This window comes from Notolabrus celidotus, chromosome 16, assembly GCF_009762535.1.
Source record: "Notolabrus celidotus isolate fNotCel1 chromosome 16, fNotCel1.pri, whole genome shotgun sequence".
NCBI classification, from domain to species: domain Eukaryota; kingdom Metazoa; phylum Chordata; class Actinopteri; order Labriformes; family Labridae; genus Notolabrus; species Notolabrus celidotus.
The window spans coordinates 20,967,960-20,994,612 of NC_048287.1; the positions used below are offsets into that span (position 1 = coordinate 20,967,960).

Consider the following 26,653-nt stretch of genomic DNA (forward strand, 5'->3'; position numbering starts at 1 on the left):
TAAAGGTCAACCAAAACCACAGAGTGTCTGTCTGAACTGCAGAACCAGAGCAGGAAATTGTACATATCCTCTTCTCTGTGTCTTCGCTCATGTGTCTGTCAGCCAGCGATGAGCGAGGATAGAAGGATTCAATTAGTTGACGATTGAATGTGATTCATTAATCACAAAGGGGGAAAATGCGGGGTTTAATTTCCACGCCTCGAGCTGAGATGACCGCACTAATTGCTACCTTGAGTAATTCTGAATTGAGCTGCCGGTTGGATGCTGTGTGCAAGTAGGCTGTAAAATGTGCACAGAGGGGTGTTTTTAAAGTATCCTGCATTAAAAAAGCTGTGGTGAAGAATATCCTGCAGGCATTGTTGCATGAGAAGTGTGAAATTAAGGATGTTATCTGTGCTTTTTTTTTTCTTTTTTTTTTACAGCAGCTCTTTTTTCCTCTCTCTCTTGTTCTCTTTCTGTCCTCCACATTGTGGAAAGTTTATGCAACAGGAATAAAATAAAGTTTCACCGGTAAACAAACTGTGATAATGAGAGCATAAAACAAAAGGATGATGTTTATGGTGCTTCTTCTATTTCCCTCTCCCTCTCTGGGTCATTACTTTCCTAACTCCCCTCTCTCTGTCTGTGTTGTAGGTACTTTGTGTTGGATCCAGAGTTAGGACAGCTGCAGTACTTTGTCAACGAGCAGGGAAGGAGCCAGAAGCCCCGTGGGTCCTTGCCCCTGATTGGTGCCTCCGTAACCCCGAGCGACGAGGCTCCGCACATGTTCGTCGTAAACTCTGTCAATGGAGAGCTGTACAAACTCAGAGGTATGCCCTCGTCCTGGCCTCAAGATGCCCATATATGGCAAAGTACAAACATTGAGAGGAGTGTGTGTGTGTGTATGTTTTATGATGGAGCATCTTTGTAGCAGTGTACACACACACACACACACACACACACACACACACACACACACACACACACACACACACACACACACACACAGACTGGTGTTATGAATGAACCTTATCTATCCAGTGTTTGTGAACGTACAAGAGATCAATCATTAAGATCATAGTTTGGCTTTATATGGTGGCAGCTATGGTGCTGAAACGTCACGCTGAGGGGAGATCCAAACAGTTTCCATTGTGATGGCTTTCACTGTTAATCTCCATATGTGCATAAAATTTGATTCTATGCACTTAATTTTGGAGTTACGTCAACTTTTTTCCTGAAGAATGTTTACTAGAAATCTACTTAGTAATTCAGAAACGTTGTTCATCAACATTGTGCAAACTCACCCAGAATAAGAAGTGATGTTCCAAACATTAATATGGTGGGAAATCTTCCAGATTGTAACCGTAAAGCAGCTTACATCAATATTTTTGGATTAATAATGGATCAAATGGCTTTGTGATGTGAAAGGTGTCACTTGTTGGGTTAAAAGACAGCAAAATTAACGACTAACACATGCACAGGACAAAATCAGCAAAGGAAAGAGGTACCTTTTGTCCTGCAGGGGGCGCCAAAAATGACAAAAACTGAAAGAAGCTCACAGGAGCATAAACTCAGGTTGAACTCATTCTTTTCTGTAATTTATTTATCAGATGACACATATTTTTAAGTTTAGATTTTGTTTTTTTATTCGGAGAGGATTGGACAGTAGATAGAGCAGGAAACATAGAGAGAGAGCGGGGAGTGACATGTAGGAAAAGGGCTGCAGGTTGGAATCGAACTGCGGCTGTAGCGTCTGTGCATGGGGCGCCTAACTTAACCACTTGGTCAAACCAGTACCCCTGATAACATAAAAGCAGGGGGGAGGGGGGGATCCCACCCATACCACCTGACAATTTGCCCCCAAAGTTTATACATTAAAACCAATCTACGGAGGGAGCAGTTTATGGCTACGATGTGAAGCAGTTGTTCAAAATCTTGAAACTATCAGTAACACAATTGCAGCCTTAAAGTCAAGCCTCATTATATTCCTTTGAGGGTCAGTTAGGAGGATTTAATAACTTGATTTTCTGACTTTTCTATAGTAAATGTACAGTTTTGAAAAAACCCCAATATGTATCTCTGAGCAGGAAATGTTACTCTTGCGAGTTGTCTGATCAAAGAATGAAGAAAATCTACATCAGTGTGAAATATCTCTTTAAGACTCAGTCTCAGACAAAGAGCCTGCAGCTGGTCACTATGTCTGAAGACCTTTGCTTTTTGTGACCTGTATCTACTGATGCAAGAGAGGCTTCTTTTCTCTGTTGCTCTACTTGAGCCGCTGGAATGTCCCCTTAAACTCTCGAGGGGGAGGATATCAGAATAACTTGGCCTATATTCCCTGAATAACTCAGTCATCCGTGTGTACTGAGTGAAGAGCAAACAATGAACCCACAGAGAAGAAGAAGTTGTGCCGGGTAGCTTACCGGCAGAGTGGTATTTCCATTTCCAGCTCTACTATGAGATTTGGGAGTGATGAAGAAAGTCAATGAGAGTTCAAGGGAATCTTTTTTTTTCTTTTATCACAATGATTTATTTTTTGAATGTTCCCAGGGCACCTTACGCAAGGTAAGCTTACATGTAAAATAAACTGGGAAATTCTCTGTATTGCAGGATATTTTAATGAAAATTTTGACCTTTGAGACGGAGGTCAGATTAAGCATGCATCACGTATAGTTGGCCACCAGAAGTTCCTGGGAATCTTTTGATACAGCTCAACCATCCAAAATATGGCCCTTTTTAAAACTTTATAGTGCCAAGACCCCAAGCTTCCTGTAAAAACAAAAACTCATCAAGTAGTTCAATTCATTAATAACTCAAGTTGAAAAGCAGAATTTGTACAAAAATTACTTTAATTTGCTCAAACAGCGGGGGACAAAGTGGTCACATGTATGTCCAGAACATCCTGTGATTGAGATAAGCTGCTACGCCTCAGATCTGACTTTGGCTGCCTTAGGAATTCCTGAAAGTCAATCCTTCGGCCTTAAAAGAAAAAGTAAATTCAAGGTTCGGGCTAGAGTCCTCCTCAGGTTTTTGGCAGTGTTTGTAAGCTGCGTATCGTCTCACTTGAGTCTAAAGCTTAAATACCACCTTTATTCTTAGGCTGATACCTTTTCACAAGAGGCCTCATTGAACAAAATGTCCTTCACTACCTGCTGAAAAAAGATACTGGACACAAAGTAAAAGGGTAAAGCTTCCACTGTGGATAGCTGCTTGTTTTTGTCTGATTTATGCAGTTAGTCCATCATATTTTGTCCCTGCTGTCCAAAATCCAAATCAAGGTATTTATTTGTGAGGACTTTGTGAAATGTTAACACAATTGACCTGAGATTAAATTGCAATAAGTGTTAACTGACTGTGAAGCCAAAAGATTAGGACCTCCCCTTGCTGACTGGCTGCAGTATAGGTCATAAACCCCACCTACATTATTTTAGATTGAACATGGGTCAACCTATAACATTAAAATACACAGCATATCATATTATCTCAAACACAGTGAGTTCACATTATGATGAGTTATGCCCAAGTGTTCATTTTTCTGAGAAGTTTAGATTTCATTAGTTATTTGATTTTCAAAGGTGATTGATGGACAGCTCTGCAAACAAATGCCAGCCCATGCAGTGTTCAGTACAGGTTTATCAGGGAAGAGGAGGAATGGCACGAAAAAACATTATTGTAAAAGTCGATTAACTTCTTAAAAGCCTGACGTGTCTGCATTAAATGAACACAAAAATCTGTTTGGCTGTAAACCGAATCTTACAGAGCTCCCTGAAGTCCCAAAAAGAAATATTTTTTATCTTGTGTGCATGAGATAATTATCTCAGGCTCAGTCTGAGAAGGAAATTACAGACGCTATGGAGGACTTGAACTTCACACCATGCCTGGGTGACTCCATACCAAAAAGCTTTGCTGCAGCTCTTCAGGTCCCAGCAGAGAAATGAGGGAGTGCAGAAAAGCTGACCAATTTGGTAGAGAGTGAAGTTTCTCAGATGGTAACTTCTGTTCTTAACAGTGGCTGTAAATTAAGCATTTTGGCATGTAGATCCTGCTGTTTTTAAGCACTGTAACACTCATTGAAAATGTAAATGAAGGCTGTTATGGTTGGGTGCTATAAAATCACAGAATAGAAATTGTTGCTGATGCTCTTGTTTGCTCTTTTAAATCACATAGATCTAACAGAACTCATTTCAGTCTCTTTTATAAACAGTTTAAAACTCCTCCAAGGCAGCTTTAAACATAAGGTTGAACCTAAAACAGTAAATTCTCTATAAAATAATGCAGAGTCACTGATTTAACCTGAACAGGTGCAGGGAACAGGATGTTACTCAGATGAGGGAAAGACAGACTGATGCAACTCAAGGTCCACTTTTCTATCTGCTCTTGTCCCTGTCAGTCTGTAACCATGTCTCCAAATTAATGCTTAAAGTTCTTTGTTCATAACATCTCCCATCCCTTTAATGAAATCCTCCATTACAAGCATTAATCCTCTGATTCACTTTTATCTTCGCCGATAACATCTTCTACTACGCTGTAATTAAAATGGATCTAATAATTGGAAGATGATGGTGGGGCTATGATTGACGGGGAACAAGGTCTCTGTGACTCAGTCCCCGTCATTCGGGTGTCTCTCTGGGTTGGATATTGGCATTTGAATATGACATGCAGGCCAGTGTGAGTGTCTATTGTCACTCATATTAAATTGGAAGTCAGACCAGCTTCTCATTTTGTTGTTAGTCCCATCGGTTTCCAGCTTACACCTTGTGCATTCATCAAATAAATAGAGTTGTCAGCATGTTCCCTCAAGGTCTGCAGCTCTTGTGACACAAAACCTGCTTTAAAATTTTCATCAGTATTCTCCCTGAATGGGAACAGCCTGTCCTGGTCTCGTTAAGTAGTTGTATATCTCTTTCGTCACCATGCAAACAGGTGCATATTAGCATACCCACACAGTGCTGCACTCAATACAGACAACTAATTATACTTAATCACAGCAAGGCTTGTGCCTGTCATCAAAGGAAAAACATCAGATTTAGACTCTCACTCCCCGGGGAAGTCAGAATGACGTTAGAGTGACTGATTTCAGTGAAGTTGTACCTTGGTGTGTTTGGCAGAAAGACCGCCTTTCACAGGTGTTTGGATGGATACTCTGAACTCCCTGAGAGTTAAGTAGCCTCATGGATCACATTTCGAATGCTACACTGAGTTTCTGTGAAGTCTCATTTTCTCAGATATGCCTCTTCACACAAAGAGGTCTTTTAGCTCCTGTTACTGTGGCAGATGTCTTCAGGGCGAGTGACTGACAAGTGCAAATTGAATGTTCCATACGTTAGAATAATTTTCATCAGTACACCCAAAAGCACTTGTCACATTTCATACATTTCATTTGCTGGTGATTGAATTGCTGATAAATCTGATGAAGCCATCCATCTTCATTATCCAGTCACTAACTGTAGAGAGCTATGTTCATTTAAGCATCTAAAGCTTATTCTTCTGGTGAGAATCAGGAGAAAATGCTTCTATTGAAATATCTGACTTGAAATACTATTACTTGTATTCCTTGACGTGCAGGTCACCTCAGTCTGGCAGTGTTTGCATATTGTTTTTTTGTTTGTTTGTCACCATTTCTCCTTTTTAATCTCTTGAACTTAAATGCTCCCTCCCACATCAGATTTAAAAGCAGCTGTAGCATCCACAATTCCAAAATCGTCACTCTGTCTTCCCCCGCCATGAAAGTTTGTGTCTGTCACTTTTGCTACACTGGGATGATGGGCACACATGGGATGATGGGCCCACATGGGATGATGGTCTCTGGAGTTCTCGCATTCCTTCATTCTGCTCTCCTGCAGCTAAACAAAACTACATGTTTCATACTGTCATAGGTCCATGGCAGTATTGAGACAGTTATGCTCTCAAAAAATTGTGAAATCAAAAATACAGTTATATCTATATTGTACTACTGTATATCATATAGTATTATCTCATGTTGTGTTGTATCGTATCATATTATTTTGTATAGTATCCTACCATATCTTGCCGTGTCTTATCATATCATATCCTGCTGTAATGTATCGTAACGTGACACAATGCAATGTAACTTAACAGAACTTATCATAACACAACGTAATGCAACTCATAGTAACACAACTCACTTATTGTAGCGCAATGGACCTTAATGTTATGCAACTTAATGAAAAAATGTATCCTAACGCAACTAGTTGTAAAGCAACTACTCGTAACGCAACTCGTAACGTAACTCCTCGTAACGCAACTACTCATAACACAACTATTTGTAACGCAACTACTCATAACGCAACTACTCATAACGCAACTACTCGTAAAGCAACTACATGTAAAGCAACTACTCGTGAAGCAACTACTTGTAACGCAACAACTCGTAATGCAACTATTCGTAATGAAACTCCTTGTAATGCAACTACTCGTAACGCAACTATTCGTAACGCAACTATTTGTAACGCAACTATTCGTAACGCAACTATTCGTAACGCAACTATTCGTAACGCAACTATTCGTAACGCAACTATTCGTAACGCAACTATTCGTAACGCAACTATTCGTAATGCAACTATTCGTAATGCAACTACTCGTAACGAAACTCCTCGTAACGCAATTCTTTACGTGACGCAACGTAACATGACGCAACGTAACGTGACGCAACATAGCGTGACGCAACATAGCGTGACGCAACATAGCGTGACGCAACATAGCGTGACGCAACATAGCGTGACGCAACATAGCGTGACGCAACATAGCGTGAAGCAACATAGCGTGAAGCAACATAGCGTGAAGCAACATAGCGTGACGCAACTACTTTACGTGACGCAACTACTTGACGTGACGCAACTACTTTACGTGACGCAACTTTACGTGACGCAACGTAACATGACGCAACGTAATGTGACGCAACATAGCGTGACGCAACATAGCGAGACGCAACATAGCGTGAAGCAACATAGCGTGAAGCAACATAGCGAGACGCAACATAGCGTGACGTGACTTTTCAGAATTTTACATGTTTCCTCTTTGTCCCAGTCTGAACTCTTCTATAAACACATGTTGGTCAAAGAAATAGCACAACCTAATGGACACAAGGGGTATTAACTCTCAGAAGCTTTTAACAAGCTTGTGATCACAACTCCTTCTTTTTTTCTTTTTATTAAAGTGTTGCATAATGATACAAGATGGGTGGAGACATGACAATACCATACACAATATACAAAACAAAGTGAAAGACAAAACAACAAGTGAACATTTCAGAGACAAATCGAGGCTAGCAGGAACAAACAATGTAATATGATATTAAGCATTGAGGGAGTTAAAAAGCTGTGTGTGTGTGTGTGTGTGTGTGTGTGTGTGTGTGTGTATGTGTGTGTGTGTGTGTGTGTGTGTGTGTGTGGCAAATAGGACAGTAGTTTGATATAAACTGGGTGGGAGAAAGTAGTGAAAACAAATTCAGGGAGTGTGCTAAATTAATAATTAATAGAGATACCAAACATTAAATAAGAATAAATTACTCAATTCATAAAGATTATAATAGATAATACATAAAAAGAAAGATAATTGTTCTGTTGGTGCTTCTATTGACCTGCAGCCTGAACTAGACCTTCTCAGACCCATCAAAGACATTATTCTCTGATAATCAGTAATTGAAATAGGATCAGAAGGATATTATTTCCCTGTATGACCTAAAGAGGGTCAGAACAAGCAGACAGTCAGCGTCTCCTTCAACTGTACGTTCTCTCTGTTAGTCAGCAAGTCTTTGCTTCAACTGGCTATTTGTGTTTAGATAACAGGGTGTATTGTGTCTGCTGCCAAAGGAGAAAACCACACGCATGCAGAGAGTATCACTCTCCTTCCTGTGCTGTTTAAAAATTGGCAAAATGAAAAACCGCTGTTTCTTGAATACTGAATGTTCAATTAAGCGTAAGAGGGAAATAAATGAGGAGGGCGAGATGTCAAACCAGCTCTGAAGATGTTACTCTGAGAGTAACAGGATCAAATGGCTGAGTAGGCAGTTGGCAAGTTGAATGATAATGTGTGTGTATATGGGATCATTGACATCCAGCAGGTCACCCTCACTGATGTCATAAGCAGCCTTAGTCACGCTTTGTTAAAAGTTATGCAGATTCACAATTGCAGTTATCATTACATGATTGCTGGTTCCCTGATGTAGCTCGAATCATTTAATGCACTTGTTTTCTTCCATAATTAGGAATGGTTTAGTGCCTATTCCATATCAAAAGACTGAGGCTTCACACACTCTCACTTCTAAAGACATTTCTGATTTTAAAACAAGGTTAATAGTGGGTATTTTTTGAAAATTGAAATTAGAGTCTCGTTGAAGTATTTCCCATGATTTCCCTGATTTAAAATCTATACAAAGCAATAATGTAGTATTAACGATATCCGCTTTGCCCAGCAGTTGAGGTTGTAGCATTAGAAAAAAATTCACCCTCCATACGGTGAGAGCACATCGAGAAATGAGCTATCCAGACTACACTCATCTTTTGTTCCAGGCTGTAAACATGTTAATTTCTGCTGCAGATATCGTCTTTTTTGAATAGGTGTGTATGTGGTTTCCGGTGCTTCCGGAGCCAGCCTCAAGCGGATCCTTGATGAACTGCAACTTTTGGACTTCCGCATTGGACTCATATTTTTAGACTGGAGGTTGCCGCTTGGATATCACACAAGGTCACTGTTTTTAAACTGAAACCAGATTTTTGTTGACAAATCTTTTGTTGGAGTGAAATTAGATATAGCTTTTGTCCACAGCTGCACTTATTAGAGTGACTTGAGATACCTGCTGGGGTTGAGGTTTTAACATTAGCTGGGGAAGTACTGTGAGCTAGCATGCAGCTTAACTTCCCTCCTGTGTAACTTGAAATTTCCAGTTGTTGGACTTAACACCTAAGCTAGTTGGCCTAGCTTAGCTTGACTTGGAAAAGGCAGAGACAATTAGCTTGACGCAATTTCCTTTTTTAAGCCAGGCTGTTCATGTCTGGTGTTCATGCTAAGTGAACCAGCTGCTTGCTGTTACTTCATATTGGAGACCAGATGCTGCATGATATTGGGAAAAAGTGATGATGCAATATTTTACCTTTCTGGGAGATATGTTTCGGCATGAAAAAATACAGGAATTTATGCCGGAGAGCATAATGCAGTTGTATGTACCTGTTGTATGTATATACATTTAAAAAATCCATAATACAATTAACCTTTAGTTAATTTATCCTTACTTGGACCTGGTCTCTGACAGGGCGGAGGGAGAGAATGAGGAGGGAGTACAAGTGGAGGGACACATTTCTCAATAAACTATACAAATAAAACCATGTCATTAATAATTTCTGACTATGTTTAAAGTTATTTTTAATCTGCATCACCAGACCAGAGATAGTAACTTAAACAAACACTCACTGCTTTCTTCAGCGTGGGATTTTTAGAACTCTACACTGTATGCCACAGATGAAGACACTGAAAGTAAACACTCTGGATCATGTTAGCGGTGCGTGTGTGTGTGCCCACAACATTAATGAGCACTGTGATGAGTAGGGAAACCCAGTCTTAAAATCTGTCTCCCCTAATTAAGCGTTTGCTGGAGTCTCTATGACGGCAGCAGGATGCGTACACCGCGGTCAGTTCTCTGTCTGAGTGAGGGAAGCATTCAAGTAATATCAGATCAACGTTTATTGTAGATAATGTATCATTCAGCTCCAGTCTTTCAACTCCAGGAGAAATTTCAAATGACTGTGTTTACGTTGATGTTGTAATAGTCCTTTAAGGTTTATATTCATTTATATATTGTTATACGTTCTTTTTTACTGTTGAAGTTCTAAGAGTGCTTGAAAATCTTGAACTTCACAGAAAACAACTTCAGTGCAAACAAGGGCTGTTGGCGAGAGATGCTGCTTCCTAAAATAAAAGCAAAGCTGTACTTGAAACCTCAAAAACCCACCACCTGCCCTAAATGCTATATGTGCGTGTGGGTTTGTGTCTATGCCTCACAGTACACCACTTTTCCTCTCTATAAATCAGGTTTGGGGGCAAAGTGCTGCATCTGTGTCACTGGCAGACTGGTTTAATGTGTTTATGTTTGAACAAAAAATATTTACAGGAAGGTAACAATAAGCTAGATTGTGTTTGTATTTAATGCTAGATCTGGGCCCAGAAAAAGGGACATTTCTGACAATACAATTCTGACATTAAATGGCCATTAATTGATTAATTTAACATTTCCGATTAAATGTATACAATTGTAACATTAACATTTTGTGCATATTCAACATTGATTGATTTAGTTTTAGTGCATCTTGACTGTGAACTCATGTCAGGGTGTCTTGGCGATACTTCAAGTCTTGTTTGTAAAGGAAGTAAAAACGTGTGATTTCATTAATGCTCCTTTGTTCTCTGTGTCTTTGCAGCATCTGATGCCAAGGAGCAGCAGTTTTGGATCAGTCAGCTCCAAGCATGTGCCAGACGTCACTCTGACAGCAGTGCCAAGGTAAAAGACATACACACACATAAACACACTCAAACTATCAAGTGCAGAGTAACAGAGTTGTAAACATAATCCTGGTCTAAGCTCATGGCATATGTTTTCTGAGGAGGAGAAGTGGGTGGAAAAGCCTTGACATTTCCCAGGAGATTCCTCTTTCCGGTGTTTCCTTGCACAATGTGACAGTCTACCTGACCTGTGAACAGATTCAGGAGTTCAACAGTTTGTGCGTCATCCTACATGTTAATATCCTCTTAATAGTGCAGTAAACTCCTGTCCCAATTACTCTTTCTGTCCTGTTTTTAAGTTACTGCCTTTTTTAAGTGAGTCTAAGATGGGTTTTTTTTATTCCATGTCACTTTTCCTTCTTAATGGCATCATCTCCCCTGACTCTCATTTAAACACCGCCTGTAGAGCTTTAAAGCTGCTGTGACAAGTTTTAGATGACTCCAGCATCCTTTCTCATTCTTTCATTCACATTTTTTTGGCCTGCTTAAATCACTTTTTTCTCAATGGCCACGGTTACATGATGTTTTTTAATTCAGAATTAATTATTCAGAAGTATTCTCCTTCGCGTTTACATGGAAATAGTAATTCCGAATTGAGGTTTATATGGAAAACACCTTTAATCGTCTTAATTCAATTCCGCTTAAGGTCTGGGGATTGGGAAGGGTTCTGATTGGACAGGGGCGGGCGTGACGTATTTACGTCTACCGGAAGAAAAAACTCAGGGAAACCTCCCTTGATTAACTTGGACGCCACAGCCTTAAAAAGGTCCACATGTTGTCTGCGACCCAAGCTTCAGTAATGATTGTGGACACTAAGGGTTGCTTAATCATTAGTATCACCCCACGGATTTTTTTTTTTTTTGGCATCATGGTGAGATGGTCCCTCTCCATCTAAGTGTGTTAGGTCTCTCTCTCCTTCTCTCTCCCTGTCCCTTTGTATATCCTTATGTAATCTTTCTTTCACTTTCTCTTATTTTTTTTATTTTTTTTTGGCCCACCTAGGTGTGCACGCCCTCTTTTACAGAACATGATATTAGCTGCCAATAAAAGATAGGCCAGAGTTCTAAGAGGGATGGTGATGGTTGCATGCACACAGTCACAAGCACAGAAGAAAAAGGTTTTCTTTCTTTTCTTTTGCTGCAAGAATAAATTGCATTAATATTTGACAGTTTGTGACAAACATGACACAAACCAGAAATATATATGCAGACAAGAGGAAGAAAAGAAGAAAGAAAAGAAAAAAGAAAAAAGAAAGAAAAAAATAAATAAATAAAATAAAAAAAATAAAAAAAAATAAAAAAAAATAAAAAGGTCCACATGTTTATGCTTCCGTCAATCAACTCTTTTCATGATATCCATTTCTTCTAGGGCTCCTATTGAATAAATAGTCTCGGCTTGAGTCCAACGCTTGCTTTGTGCGGCCATCCTGGAATAGGTGCCCGCCAGCGCGGAATATGTCCGTCATCGCGACAGGACAAGGGAACGAGCATGCGCAGAACGACCGGAACTAATTTAAAGCGGAATGAACGTATACATGATTGAGGAATTATTCAATTCGGATTGAAAATCAGAATAAACTAACCAATTACTTTGGATTTAAGTTTAATTCGGGATGGTCATTTTCATTCGGAATTAGGTGTTTACATTGTCATTTTTAATCTTTTTCAAGAGGATTTAATTTTAATTCTGAATTAAAGAGGAATTAAAAGTCTCATGTAAACGTAGCCAATGAAGCACAACAACTGCAACTCCTCATAATGTCAACCCGTTCTTGTTTTAATGCAAGTGATTCATGCTACACAGATGTTTCTTGATAATAAAATATTTTAACTGCTGAGTGTAAGTGGTTCATAACAACACATTACACTCAGCTATCAGGGAGTTGTTTTAAGTTTAAAGCATGTTTCAATGTGAATCAGCTGGCTAAAGGTGTTGCACACAGAGGAGACGCTTAGCTGGCAGCTTCAGCTGTGCGCTGGGTCTCCACATGCGCTTTTTTAAGGAGAGCAATACGCAACTGCCAGCAACAACGACACCGACACGAAGGTTGAGAACTTTAAACAGGACATTTCCCTATCTTTGGATACTAAACCAAGACAGGTGGCATGTTACTGACACGCTATGTTTGCAGACCAGCAGCATCAGAGCCGGTTGCACTTGACCAGGTACACGTGCTTAATTTCTCAATAAGATGGAGTAGTCAGAAAAACTGGACACTGTGGCCCTCATTTATCCATCTGATGTAGAAACCAACATAGATTTAGGTGCAGAAATTGGCGTACGAAAAGGTTCAAGTGTCATTTAGGTAATGTCTGTATCTGGGTCAATTACAGTGTACACCTGATCAAGTGTTGGTATATGTGGCGGCTGAAAACAATCGTCTTTTAGATATCAAGCCCCTAATTATTCACAGTTAAGCCGGGTTCGCCCACAGAACCTTCGACATGGAGGGACGCTCTACGGCAAAAAAAAAGACTTGTGAGCTGTAGATCGACACAATATCAACGGAGGTCGAGCATGAAAAGTGTCATCAAAGGGAGCCAGAAATACCATGCCTGGAAGAAAATCATTGCAGCAGTCAACAGTGTAGTTTATTGATAATTCTTTTAAATTATATTTGATAAAGCTGAACAATGCTAATTTATTTATAAATCATTATACACACTACACGACCTTGGGTGAGACACTAATGGGGGGTCGCGAGATGTCTTCCACAATGTTTTTATAAGCCATAATTTCTCCCATTTGGTTTCTGCTTTCAATGCTTCAGTTAGTCTGTTTATCATTGACTTCATTTCATTTTCGTTGGGTATTACAGATGTTTTTGTTGTTCAAAACTGGCACATACAAGTGTTTGATAGACATTCGTTTGGACTTGGGAAAGGGAGCTTGAAAACGGTACCAGTCGAACCGTGACTTGTGGTCACCGTACCTAAGGAGGGATTATTCACTCATGTAGTATAGAAGATTGTTTAATAGCTTGTGCTCTGTAATTCAGAGTTTTGGGCAGCCAAATAAAATTAAATGTTTATTTCAATGCAGTTCTGCAGCTCCCATGTTCTCCTGTAATTACTAACAAACTTCAAAGCTTAACTGTTGACGTTTTTCAGACATCTAGTGCCGTACCTTTAAAACAAAATTTCTCCAAAAACAAGAGCTGGGATGTATACACTTTTATTAAAAAAGCAACAGAGTGTAAAAGACTTACTGGAAAGCAACAGTTGACTTGGTTGGGTGATTTTAATCCGTCTTGTGTAGCATCATTTTCTTTCAAGGGTTATTCAAGCGAGATTTCTTCTGACTCCCTGTCACACTCTCCATGTGCACACAAACAAAGAGATCATGAGATAACAAATGCATGAGGTTAAAGAGGAAATGTGATTGAAGCAAGAGACAATGAGTCAGAGCTATCAAAGATATCAAAGATAACAAACAAGACAAATCCAATTAAAAGGGCAAAATTAATGTTTTTAAAAATCCAGGACCAACACATCCTTTCTTTCTTTTTTTTGCAGAGCTGAGCTTCCAAGTGTCACATGTAACTTCTCATGCTTGTCTAACTCAGGAACATTTTCAGCACTTCCACTGATAGAACTGATTTAGGGAAATAGGGTAGCTCAGTAAATGTCACTGGTTTCACCATCATAGCTCTGTGTGCTCATTTCTTAAAGATTACTATGCTGGATGTTAATAGTAACTGCCTTATCCACGACCAGTCATTTTTAATATGGGTTTCAGGGATTAAAATTTAGGCATGTGCACTTTTTTAAAATCATATGCTTCAGGGGATTAGTTTGTGTATTTTTGTGTGCTGTCTGTTTCTCAGTGGGGGTACATCCGTATTCCTCTGAGTCAGTGGAGAATGAGGCTTGTTATAGGGTTCCTTCTGGAGCTCCGCTGCAGGTAAACCAACAGTGCACAAGGGCGAGTAATAACCCAAACTTTTTTTTATCTCTTTGTGAAACTTATGGTATTAAAATTTTGTGTATAAGCTGTGGGGGAATATTTTCCTGCTGGTATTTTAGCTGCAGGTCAGGCTGAACGAGCTAATGTTGGGGTTCCTTTCATGGGTTTTGGCTGAGGTTTTAGCTGTTTGGACTCAGTTTGATGGCTGCTGTATATCAAAGCTGTGTGAAGTTTAGATTTCAAACACTGAGGCTTACTGACGTCAGTGGATTTCGCAAAAACGCTTGGGGACTTTTCCAGTGTTGTGAACTGTTGCATTCATGTGTCTGTTTATCATCATGAAAAATGCATGAGTTTCCAGATTATAAAGAGAATCTGTGCAATCTGATGCAATACAACTAACCAGCTATGAATCCGAACTCTTTGAAGTACATTTTTAATGACTATCAGAAAGTATTGATTACATTATTTGATCAATTTAATGCCAGACTTTGAGGTTTTGTTGTATTGAATTGCATTAGGAAGTGTTCTTACTTAACTGATACTTTTATTTTTACATGTATTTCAAACCAAGATGGGGTTCTACACATGTGTCTGTATTTAATGACCATGTAGGGATGAACTGTGTTTTGACAGTCACAGTATTCTTAACAGTAAAGTCGGAGCTTGCTTTGCAGGAAAAACGATCTGATGGAGTTATTTATAATTATCCTAATCGTCTTTCCCTTCACTATGGTGCACTGATATATGTGCAATGTCACGATCATACCAAGCACAAACAATTACTTAATTTGTGTTAATACATACAGCAGAAAGTTTTGTGTTACCCGCTTAATTTACATGAATAACTCGCTTAATTTGCATGAATTACTCACGTCGAAATTACGTGTACGTGAGTGCCCAAGATGCACATTTTCGTGATCGGGGAGGGGTTCCCTTCAAACGCTACTCCAGTGTATTGTAATAAAAAAAAGTTGAGCTTGACTACATTGAATGGTGAAGCTGGTTTTGCTAAAGGGGGCAGTGATGACTTGCTAGTTCAACTGATAGCTGGAATGAAGTGACAGACAAAGGTTTTCACAATTTACCAGATAATCCGGCCTCCTCACTCAATTTTCTTCCTCTTTATCTTCCTCTCTCTTATTTTTTTCCCACGAAATTAAGGTAGTGTCAAAAAATTAAAAGAAGCTGCACAGAAAAATATACCTCTGCCGGTCTGTTTGTCAAATCATACATCACCGGAGGAGGGAATAAGCGAATGTGCGCCATTCATGCAAAAAGTTTTCTTCATTCGTGCGGCCCAATTTGCGTCATTTGCTTGACAAGAACTTACATCTACTTGCATCTTTACATTGACTTCACATGAATTTCACTCGAATTGGGTTCTTCACACCAAACACAAATTATTTTATTCACATTCGGTTTGAACGCCCAACAAGGGGTGGACCAATTAACAGCCTGGATGATTATCGGGGGCGAATTTTTGGCTTTTGGCGGATTACCTGCATCCGCATTTTATTTTACCGATTACTGGTAAAATTCTCTATTTGAAAAGCGTACCCCATTGGCTCTGCTGCAGTTTGTCCTTTGTTTTCTTTAACTCCCTGTCTCATCTAATGACCTGCCAACAACTGCGGCTACTTTTACTTAAGTGAAATATCTGAGCGGTTGTATGGCTGGTCAATACATCCATGCTCTGTAAAAGGTGGACAGTTTTCAGAGTTAAAACGTTCTTCACTGCTGTTATACACATTCATCTGTTTAATTTACTTTAATATTTGTTCTAAATATCAGTTATCAGTCTCACAAACAATTAATTATCAGTATCAGTATCGGCCCTGAAATCCAATATCGGTTAATCCCAAATATGTGTAAATATTAACGCTTGTGAGTATTTATCAGTATAAATGTGCTATTATCCGACCAAGTTTTTTAATTTTGTTGTTTCTTATTTATAAATTGTTAAATTAACTGATTCTTTTCTCTGTTTGGTTTCAGGTGAGGAAACTGAAGGGCTCAGATGAACACCTGAGTGTGGAAAGAGCTGGAGGAGGCCAGGAGGGGCTGGTAAGCCTCAACACACATTAGCACAGATCCCTCATATGGCTTCAGATGCAGTCTACTTAGAGCTTCACAAACACAGTTTCTTCTAAAACATAAGGGAGCAATGGGTACCTAGTTTTTTTTTTTTACAACGCTGACTTATCGTCACAGACACACTCTTTCATGTGTCCATTTAGACCATAAAATACTGCAGCCTGATTATGCATCAGACAGGTTTATTCAACATGTAGGTCCTCACTACTTCAAACTGCTGCACAGCTGGGGCAGGAGGAAAGTCCAATTACTCTACTCAGCCATGATGAGAAAAGCAATCAAAAGAAGAGAGAAAATTGGATAAGCAAAGAATAGCGGAAGGAGGACAGTGCATCTATCTTTTTTTTCCTTCTGCCAGGCAGAGCTGAACGGGTGTTTTGTTCCTGTTCATTGACTGCGAGGCTGTGCCGAGGCAGCAGCTGTTATTACTGTACCCACTGCTGTGGTCTAATCCGTCCCCGAGCGACGTTGTCTGCCTCTCAGATCATTATCGCAGCCACTGTGGCGACGAGGCAGCCAGCGGTGCAGGCTTGGCTACATCTCTGATAACAGACCTCTTAGACAGGAAAGGTGTAGCGAGATTTATTTATTGCAACAGAAAAGGAGCCAGGAGCGAGGGTCTTCATAAGCAACCGAGTAAAAAGAGTGCCGACACCTTTTATATTGCTGATCGATACAGGTGCAGTAAACACATTTATCAAAGTGGACTTAAGGGGGCTTTTCTAAGGAAACAGATGAGGTAGACAAACAAATATGAGGTAGGATATTTGGTATTCTACTTTTTCTCTCAGGATGGATACAAAGTGCTTTTATCTGGAGGAGCAGAGTTAGGTTGAGATCTCTAAACACAGGAGAACAAAACCCCAAGTTTGAACAAATGTTGAAATGTACCTCGAACACCACCTGGTAATAAGGAAGAGATTCGGGTAAAAGGAATCTCTCCAGATGTTGAGTAAAATAATTCTACTTTCAGCACATGCGAAAAACATGGGGGTGTATTTCTCTGCAGATACTGTCTACATTGGTAACCATCACATACTGTCATACTCATATTGCTTAGTAAACTACTTTTGAATAAAGTCAAAGACTTAAGTCAAAGAAATAGAAGGGACACAATAAATATGTGCAGAAACTGAAGAAATCTGAAAGAAAAACACACCAGAAAGTAAATAATAAGTATTAGACGCTCATATTTCCTGGTCAGAGAACACCTTGTTTGATTTCTGTCCCCAAATGTTGAAACAAAACCCACAGCCTTGTATGAGCTCAGTATTTAGATAGGAAGCACATGCCCACACAACTCCTGACAGGAAGGGCACAGAGAGTCAAACTGTGGACTGTGGTCTGGTGATGTTGTTTACTTTCTGCTTGACTAAAGAGTGTGTAAGTGTACAACCCAGCTCCTGCCGACTGGTGCTTTTGTCTGTCCTGGACTTTAAGTGCAGTGTCTGCCAGACTGTGTGTGTTCTCATAAAAAGTTGTTTGCTATGATTTGCTTCATGAAAATGTAATACATTAAAGCCTAAAATCCTGATTAAGACAGAGCCTTATCCCTGTATTGATAACTTAAATCTTTCTTTACCACTGTCAGCTGTTTTAGTTAAAATGTATGTTTACAGGAATCTAAAAACTACTTCCTTATCCGACTACCAAGCTTGTTAGTGAATAGCTAATTGTGTGTAATTAGCTTCTCTCCCTGTAGTGTAGAAAATGACAGGTCAGCAGCCGACCCTTGTTCCATCTACCCACGCTGCTTCACACAGGGCAGAGTCCGCCCACGTACGACCCACTGCTGAGCACAAGTGAAGCTCCAGACACAGGATATTTTTTACCCCTGAGCAGGGTCTGTCAGGCAAACGTTCCTTTTACATAATCTAAAATTATGCCGATGTAGTCCCAGTTATGGATTACTTTACAGTATTATTTGTATATTTTCTTTGTTTTATGCCTAATCAGTGGCATATGAGGTAATTTCCTTTTAATTTGACTACACCATGTGTGGGAGTGCTGGCTGATGATAAAGTAACATTACAGCAAAATGTCTCTTAATCAAGCATATTTTTAGAACCTGAGTACCCTAAGTCTTATGCTCTTGTAACAAAATGCTACAAATGTGCAGGTATAATCAGAGTGCTCACATAGATTTTTGTTGATGATTTTTTTTTGTTTTTGGCAATTTCAATGAAATGCTCACATTTTTTATTCTGTTTTGTTTACACTTACAACCATTATGTTAAAATGGTGAGTCAGCTGAGTTAGCATTTCAACATGTTGATATTTGTAAACTTTATTTGTTTATTATTCCACTTCTGTGTGTTTTTTTATTGAACCTGTTTTCACAGCCTTCAAATTTGTCTGATTTTCACTGTTCAACTTTTAAACTATTCATCTCCTTTAGAACATGGGTTCAATAACTTTTCACTTTTCTAGCCCTTATACTTTTTGAAGTATTCAACTTTATTTAAACATTTTTTTACAAAGGAAACAGATGGGAGAATTCTGAAAATCTGGTTTTCACTCGTTTAACTTCAAGATGCTGAAGCTTCAGCATACTTCAACTTACAGACTTTGTTATTGCTTTAAAATGTTCACAAATCTTTTGACTATTTATGTCATATTCAACTGTTTTCTGCATCTTTAACAGTTTTTGAGATTTTACTGTTTAAACGTCATAAAGTTTTATGCTCTTTTTCTAACTTTAACATTAGTGTGTATGGCGGAATTTAAACTTCTCAGAGATCAGACCTCATCAGACAGAGGCTGCGGCCTGCTGATGAGATCTCTGAAATCTTCAGAACAAACTGCAAGAAAATCCACAAATGACACTCCACATACATAAATAAGGCATCTAAATGTTCTCTGCCCTCTCCTGCTTCGGTCAAAAGGGTAACCAAAGCAAAAGATTGCATTCAGCATTTAAAAAAAGTAACAGAAAAAAGACCCCATCTCTCTTTCTGATGAAAAATATCAGGACTTAAAAGGTTATGCTAAAAATGTTATTTTTTCACGGTATAAACAAAGAAGGGAGAAGAAATCAGACTCAATTTGTTTTTCTTTCTTGCCTCTCGAGGCTTCCATTCTTGACTTTAAGTCTGTCAAGCTCCAATGAAATTATTGCAAATTTCATGATTTAGCATATTCCCTTCACACATAAGCTCAATACTTTGCTGCAACTCTTTTCTCTTAATTTTTGTTCTTTGTGATTTTCTCCTATCTAAAATGTTCAGTGCTTGTTGCCAGTTTTGGTGCGTGCAACATCAGCGTGTCCATCTGTCCCTGCTGATGAAAATACTTTTCCTTTCTGCTTACTCACAGTTTGTGGCTTAGCCATACACTATACAATACGTTTCTGTTGTGTTTCAAGTTATGTAACCAGGTAATTTTCTGTTACTATATGTTGATGTAACAGTGACGTGCTAATCGCAGGTTTAATTTCCTCGGTCACTTCCGAGAACCAAAGGCTGGTTGTCCCCCTCTCGGTGAGCATTGTTCTGAAGTACAAGTAGTTCATTTGATTTTCACTGACCGGACCTCTGTTCTCCGCTGAAGAATACATCTCTGTTTCTTTTCCCCCTCTGCTGTAATCTTGAATCTAATAAAAAGCAAAGACTGAAAAGAGAGATGCTGTTCTGACATCACTGCCTGTGTGAGCATAGAGGTCAGTGAGCAGAAGAAACAAGAGTCACAAAGGAGAAGAGAAGGAGGCATCAGAGTGAAGAATGTGATATGACTCTAGCTTCGACCCAGAAAACTAAAAAGACAAAAGCACACAAGGGATGACTTTCTGTTTCTATAACTCGGCTGTAAATCAATTTGAAGTCCGTCAGAAAAGTAAACATTTGTCATGATAATGCTAATCTATATAAACCTCTGGCTAAAAGCTAACAACCTTTTGTATAGTTACACAGTTTTTATTTAATTTTGTTTCATTTACTTTTTAATTTATTGGGATATTTTAGCCTTTATTTGAGAGGACAGCTGAGGAGAGACAGGAAATGTGAGGAGTAGAGAGCGGGAGAAGACAGCAACAATGGTTGAGGGCCGAAGTCGAGCCCACGAACGCCGCAACAGGGACTATAGCCTTCATGTATGGGATGTTGCTGAAACCGTTAGTCCAACGGCGCCCCGTTACACATTTTTAGGCTATTAATTCAACCCTTTCAAGCAGCATACACACCTTACCTGAACATTTTGACCAAGTTATTGATACTTTTAGTTATTGTAGTCAAACAAAGAAACAGAAACAGCGTATAGCCTTTCTGACTAATAGTAACTAATAACCTCTGGCTGATGTTAGCTAGCATTAACAAAAGCTGAACTGCTGTTGTGAAAGAAAATAATTGTTTGTAAAATGGTGAGAAGGCATTCAAGAGGACCTTTTTACACTACTATTTGATATGTTACTTTGTGAGTGCATTCAGATTATTCAAATACGTTTCCTTATTATAGAGCTAATTTCTAGCTAATGGTTAGCTGTGATGAGAATGTATTTGGCATATAAGAGCAAGATTTGATTAATTTGTTCACAAAAAACTCAGAGCAAGATGCAACTAACTGAATAAAGAGGGATATCAACCTAAGTTGGTAAAAATTGTATTACTACAGATTGCATAAGCTAAGTGCTGTAGCATTAAGCCATAAACATAAAAGCTTCTTTCTTACACACAAATCTAATTCTGTTTCTTTTTATATTTTATTTGATTGAGCAGTCCCTTGGCATTTTTCCCTTTAACCTTTATCATGAGATAACTTCATAGAACATGCTCTCCTCTTTTAACATCATCATGACCCTTTAACATTTAAAACCCCACACTACTCTTCTCTCTTTCTTTCTGTGTCATCTCCCTTCTTCCTCTAGGGCTCCTCGTCCTCTGGTCGGACACGTAGCTTCTCTCTCCTCCCCCACCTAACTCCATCTTCATCCCCGGGTTCTCAAAGGCACCTGAGCCACGCGGCCTCACCCGGCAACATCGTCACCATCACCCACCACAAGTCTCCGGCTGCCGCCAGGCGGGCCAAGTGTCAGTACCCAGGACGGCTGCTGGAGGTCAAAGAGGTGGGTGTTTGAAGCGTAGCAACATTTCAAGGCCCTGGGAGTGCAAATGGATTTGTGTTCCCACCTTTTTTTTTGCGTACCTGCCTTTTGTAGAGAAGAAGAAGCCAAATTGATCGTTATATATTTTTGTAATCAACTTGAGTTTTATTTTCATGGCATTAGTCATCATTGTTATCAGTTTTGATATCATTGTAATCATTAAATTCATAGCTTTGAACCTGCAACATAAAGCTGCTACAGCAAGTCTATTTGAAAAACATATAAAAAGTTGGATTAATCAGACAAGGTGTTCTATAAATCTAAAATAGCACAACAACTGCAAAAAAAAGTAAGGCAAGAACAATTTATACATTTAAGCTAAGGTCACATGACTGATTGGGATATTAGAGCTAGCTTACCGCTAGGGCACTTATCTGCTAGCATGTTTACCCTTGGCTGTGTAAGCTACAGTGCTGTCTTATCTATTGTTGCCTGAGGTTGTATTATGTAGTACAAATGTCATTGTTTCTTTGTAACTTATTACAATTAGATATTTAAACAATATATTTTGTCTCACTACAACCAGGCTCAGCTGCGTCCTCATTACTTGATATTTGTGTAACTCTATTCAGAGAGCAATTTTTGTGACATGGTAGAATTTTCAATAACAAATTACAAATGTCATTCATTTGTTTATGTGAGAGGGGCAGAGAACACAGGTGAACATCACTAACAAAATAATTATATAGGATATTAAATAGGATTTTTTGTTACAGCCTTAGTCCCTGGCAGGCAACATATACAGAAACATTTAAAATAAATATAAATATACATTATAAATGTAGGAAAACACACAAAGGCAATTTACAGACTGACAAGTTAAAAGAAAATACAATTGAGGTTTACATTGAAGGCACTGTTGATGAAGGGTTTTAAATTATATGCGATTCCAAAATTCCAAAATTGACTTCCCTTTACTCCCTTTAGCACAGTTTTGTCAAATTAGTGTATTGTGTTCATTGGTATTTTAAAAGGTGACTATGCTGTGTCTGTACTTAGTTTCCAGCAACATTTTTAATTAAATCAATTTTCCTCTGCATAACTTCTTCCGTTAGTCTACATGGAGACAAAGTAGCAAGGCTAACACATCTAGCTGACTTACATCTTTGACTTTCTTTGTCATCATTTGATTAAAAATGGGTGGTTTTGGTCCCTTGAAGGTGCAAAGTACATTTTGGACCTTTATTGGATAGGTTAGCTGTGGAGAGACAGGAAATGTTATGTGTAGAGAACAATTAACAAGGCTAGGAGTTGAACCAGTGACCTCTCAAACAAGGACTGTAGCCTCTGTGCTAGAGTGTGCAAAGACAACAACATTTTGTAATGTACCGTTCGACTTTTTCGAATAAATTAAGCTGACCTTGGTTTAGGATTAAAGCATTTATACACATTTGCCAGCTCAATCTTGTTTAAAAAAAATCAGTGATTAATCTGAAAAATCCCCTGATTGTTAGAAAAAAACAAAGCTGTTAACCTTGGATAAAGTCCATCAAGAAACTTTGTCTGTTCTGATCACTTGAAGCAAACTCTGGACAAAAGCTGCTCTGTATTTGTCATGGCCTTTGTGCTTTCAGAGTCTGCACTCTGGTCTCAGGTGGGATGCTGGTGCAGTGAGTTCAGCAGATATTTCTGGTTTCCTGGCAGCCTTGACACTGACTGCGGTCTGCACAGTCTTTACTGTTAGTTCAGCTTTGTTGGCATTTTTACACTATCTATCAACACTGATTAACAAGGCCTTTCACAGAGGGAGGAGTTGATGGAGTGTATGTTGTTGGCTGGCAAAAGACGTTAATAATAAAGGTGTGTTTATCCATGTAGAAACACTATCTTGCATGGTCTGGTGTAAATCCTTGAATGTATATTTTAATACTTTTGCCATTTTTTTTCTTAAGAGCTTAAATTCAAAGACCTGCAAGCATATCCTCTGCTAATTACAAACCCCTCACTTGAAAATTCCCATCAGTTTTTGATTTATTCAGAAGCTCCGATCCTCATTAATTCTCTGGGGCTCATTCACCAGACCTGTCACTTCTGGTTACTACTCAGTCCTCATCTTCAACATCTCCATACTCTCAGCACATGATCCTCTTCTCTGCTTATCTTTAAGAGAACAGCCCGTCTGCAGTTGGTTTTCATTGATTAATTGGAAGAGATAAGGCCTGAAGTTGGGTTATGTGAATCGAAAATGATAAAGGTATGATGAAGATGTGGTTGTTTGCCTGACTCCTAAAACGACAGAGCAATTTACCTGCTGCAATATTTGCTGTTACTCTTTTGTTAAGAGATGAAAATAGCTTCTTAGGATCGTTGCCAAGCAGCTGTGCATCTGGTCGCTGAATTATGCAGATAAGATGACTTAACAGTTTGGAGGGAGAATAAAACATTGACAAGGAGAGACAAGGGGCTTTCTAAATATAAAACACTTCTGCCCAAACACAATGAAGCCACATAGAAGAGAAACAGAAGCTGACAGGGAAGAAGACATGTTTGCTACTCTGGAAAATATTGTTACATCCCCACATACTGTCTGATTTGTTTTTGTCCCAAATGCAACAATAAAAGTTCAACATAAGTTTTATTATATAAATGTTTATATGCTATAAAGCCAATGTGGTTTGCAACAAAGATTGAGCACTGCAAGCTGGAGAAACTATTGGCAGTGACACTCGTACTAAACTGAAATGTCAGTCTCTAGATAAAGTTTGTCTGTTCTTGGCTACTGAAGAAACGTGGTGTTCAACATGGAAGAGCACCCACTAAGATGATGAAATCATATTTTGAAAGATCCCATTGGTCCAACGACACCAATGGCCATAAATGTTTTTTTTACCTGATAAATGAGTCCAAATTAGTCTGAACATTTGTAGATGTCATGGTCAGAATAAGTAACAAAGCTGCCTCCTCCATGCTAACAGACAGGTCAAGGGTCAAATTTTAAAACCACAGAACATGTCAGAACATTTTTTCTTAGACATGTTTTTTTTTTTTATTAGTGCTTATCATGCAGCTGTTTATCCAAATGTTCATTTTTGTGAGAAGTTTAGTAATTAACGCAATAAAAAGGGGTGTAACGCCATGATTGACAGATGTGAGAGAAACCATAACACCACACCAACTACACACAACAACAAGGGTCACTGAACTTTCCTTAAGCAAGAGTGTTGAGTTCAGACCAACACAAGTTCCCGTTCCACTATAGATGACTGTACCAACCTGAGAATGTTTGTTTTGGTCCAGCAGCAACCTCCAGACATGAAAATTAAATTGCAGAAGTGCTGAGAACTGAAGTTCCTTGAGTGTCCACTAGAGGCTGGGTTCAAAAAGCCTGGAAGCCACATACACACCCATTCTGAAAAGCTCATCTTTGAAGCAAAAGTTAACATGTTAACAGTCTGGTTTAAGAAACGATTTTGGTCTGAATAGCTGATTTGTCTACCCCTGAACCCTGTACTGTGAGTATTTCTTAAATATAACTCATTAGTTATGAAGATATTCATGTTGTATGTTTTGCTTAATTCAGGACATGGCTGACTCGACTGAGAGACGGTGCACTGTAGCTGCTAGCGAGGAGACTAAAGGCTCATTTTATCTTCACCTCTTGCGAGGTCAACTGAAAGTTTGGTCAGAGTCAGCGTCAGAATGCTGTTTCAGAAACCAATTGGTGAAGTCACTGAAAACACTGCACACAGTTCTGCTCTAACAGCAAAGCATGGCCAACTTTCTTGACTGGTTAACGCTAGGCTGAGCATGAATGTACTCTCTACTCTATACTGCAAAGGCTAATAGAAGAAATTATGACAAGTCATATCTTTTCCTTTGCTTGACCTCCACTAACAGTACACCCCCCACACATCAAGAAGTTTTTATGTTTCACTTGATGTGTCGTTGTGTACTGTGTGTAGGTAGGACTTGTAAATATTCTTGACTACCATAGGTGGCCTTGCAGAGAAAGTTTGGGAACTACAGGGTTTGTGGAAGGGGTGGGAGGTCAACCCTGCAGCTCCATCAGGGGATCTCTTGTTAACAGACTCTGGCTCAAAATGCACAAATTGTTAGCACCCATTGTAGGGGGTATTTTGGCTTCTCTTTTGTAATTTTTTTTTTTTTTTAAGTTATATTTTTGGCCCTTTTGCCTTTATTTGATAGGACAGCTGAAGAGAGACAGGAAATGCAGGGAGAGAGTGGGGGAAGACATGCAGGAGATGGTCGACCGGCCGGGAATCGAACCGGCGACCCCTGCAATGAAGATAGTAACCTCTGTATGTGGGGCACTTAGACCGCTAGGCCACCAGCGCCCCTCTTTTGTACATTTTGAAGAGGTGGAGACATCTATTTTTATACACAGTGAAGTCAATGCGTAAAAAAGAAAGAAATGCAAGTAATCATGTTTGAAAGCTGCATCAAGATAAGTGTGTATTATTTCAGAGCTATCTACTAATATGTTTCTTTTTCTACTTTCCTTCTTATTTATTGTTCATGTTCACACTGGAATCCTTTCTTTTTCAAGGCAACTTAGATAAGATCACAATCTTTCACCTGTAGCTGTCTGATCCTTTCCCCATTATGACAAAGATGGCTCTTTACTTACTGTCTGTCTAAAACTGGGACACAGCCATTTTCTGTGGTGTCTGCCAAATAGAGCGCTCTAATACACTACAGGGCTAAAAAAAAAAAAAAAAAACAGTGCTTACATAATAACCTGTCATGTCACTGAACCCTCACAGCCGGTTTGGAGCACCTTTGTACTGCCGTGTTTCCTCTCCAACAACTGGAGCAGTAGGAAATAAACTGCAGAGCCCCTCAGCTAAACTGTGTATTCAAACCTTGGCGTTCATCTGCTTGTCATTCTTATGACGCCGTTCGAGGAGCATCAATATTTCATGCAAAAAAAAAAAATCTTTCTTTCATGCCTTTTTGCTCATTGAAGACCTGGCTGGTTTCGAGTCATTAAATTCCCTGTTCAGTTGCACCACGCTGTGTCTCGCTAAGAATATCTTGTCTAAGTGACTCACTCTGTGACAGAAAGAGAACAGCTAGCGATCAGCGAGAGTGAAGAGTCAT

General features: G+C 39.1%; 1 protein-coding gene across 1 annotated transcript in view; it reads left to right on the forward strand.

Moving 5' to 3' along the window:
- Positions 1-26,653, forward strand: part of LOC117828500 (oxysterol-binding protein-related protein 10) — a 97,277-nt gene that overhangs the window by 21,510 nt on the left and 49,114 nt on the right. Inside the window, exons 4-7 of the mRNA XM_034705679.1 lie at positions 634-809; positions 10,413-10,492; positions 16,399-16,467; positions 21,356-21,553. Of these exons, the coding sequence (XP_034561570.1) occupies positions 634-809; positions 10,413-10,492; positions 16,399-16,467; positions 21,356-21,553 (523 nt within the window). The remainder of the gene's footprint in view (positions 1-633; positions 810-10,412; positions 10,493-16,398; positions 16,468-21,355; positions 21,554-26,653) is intronic.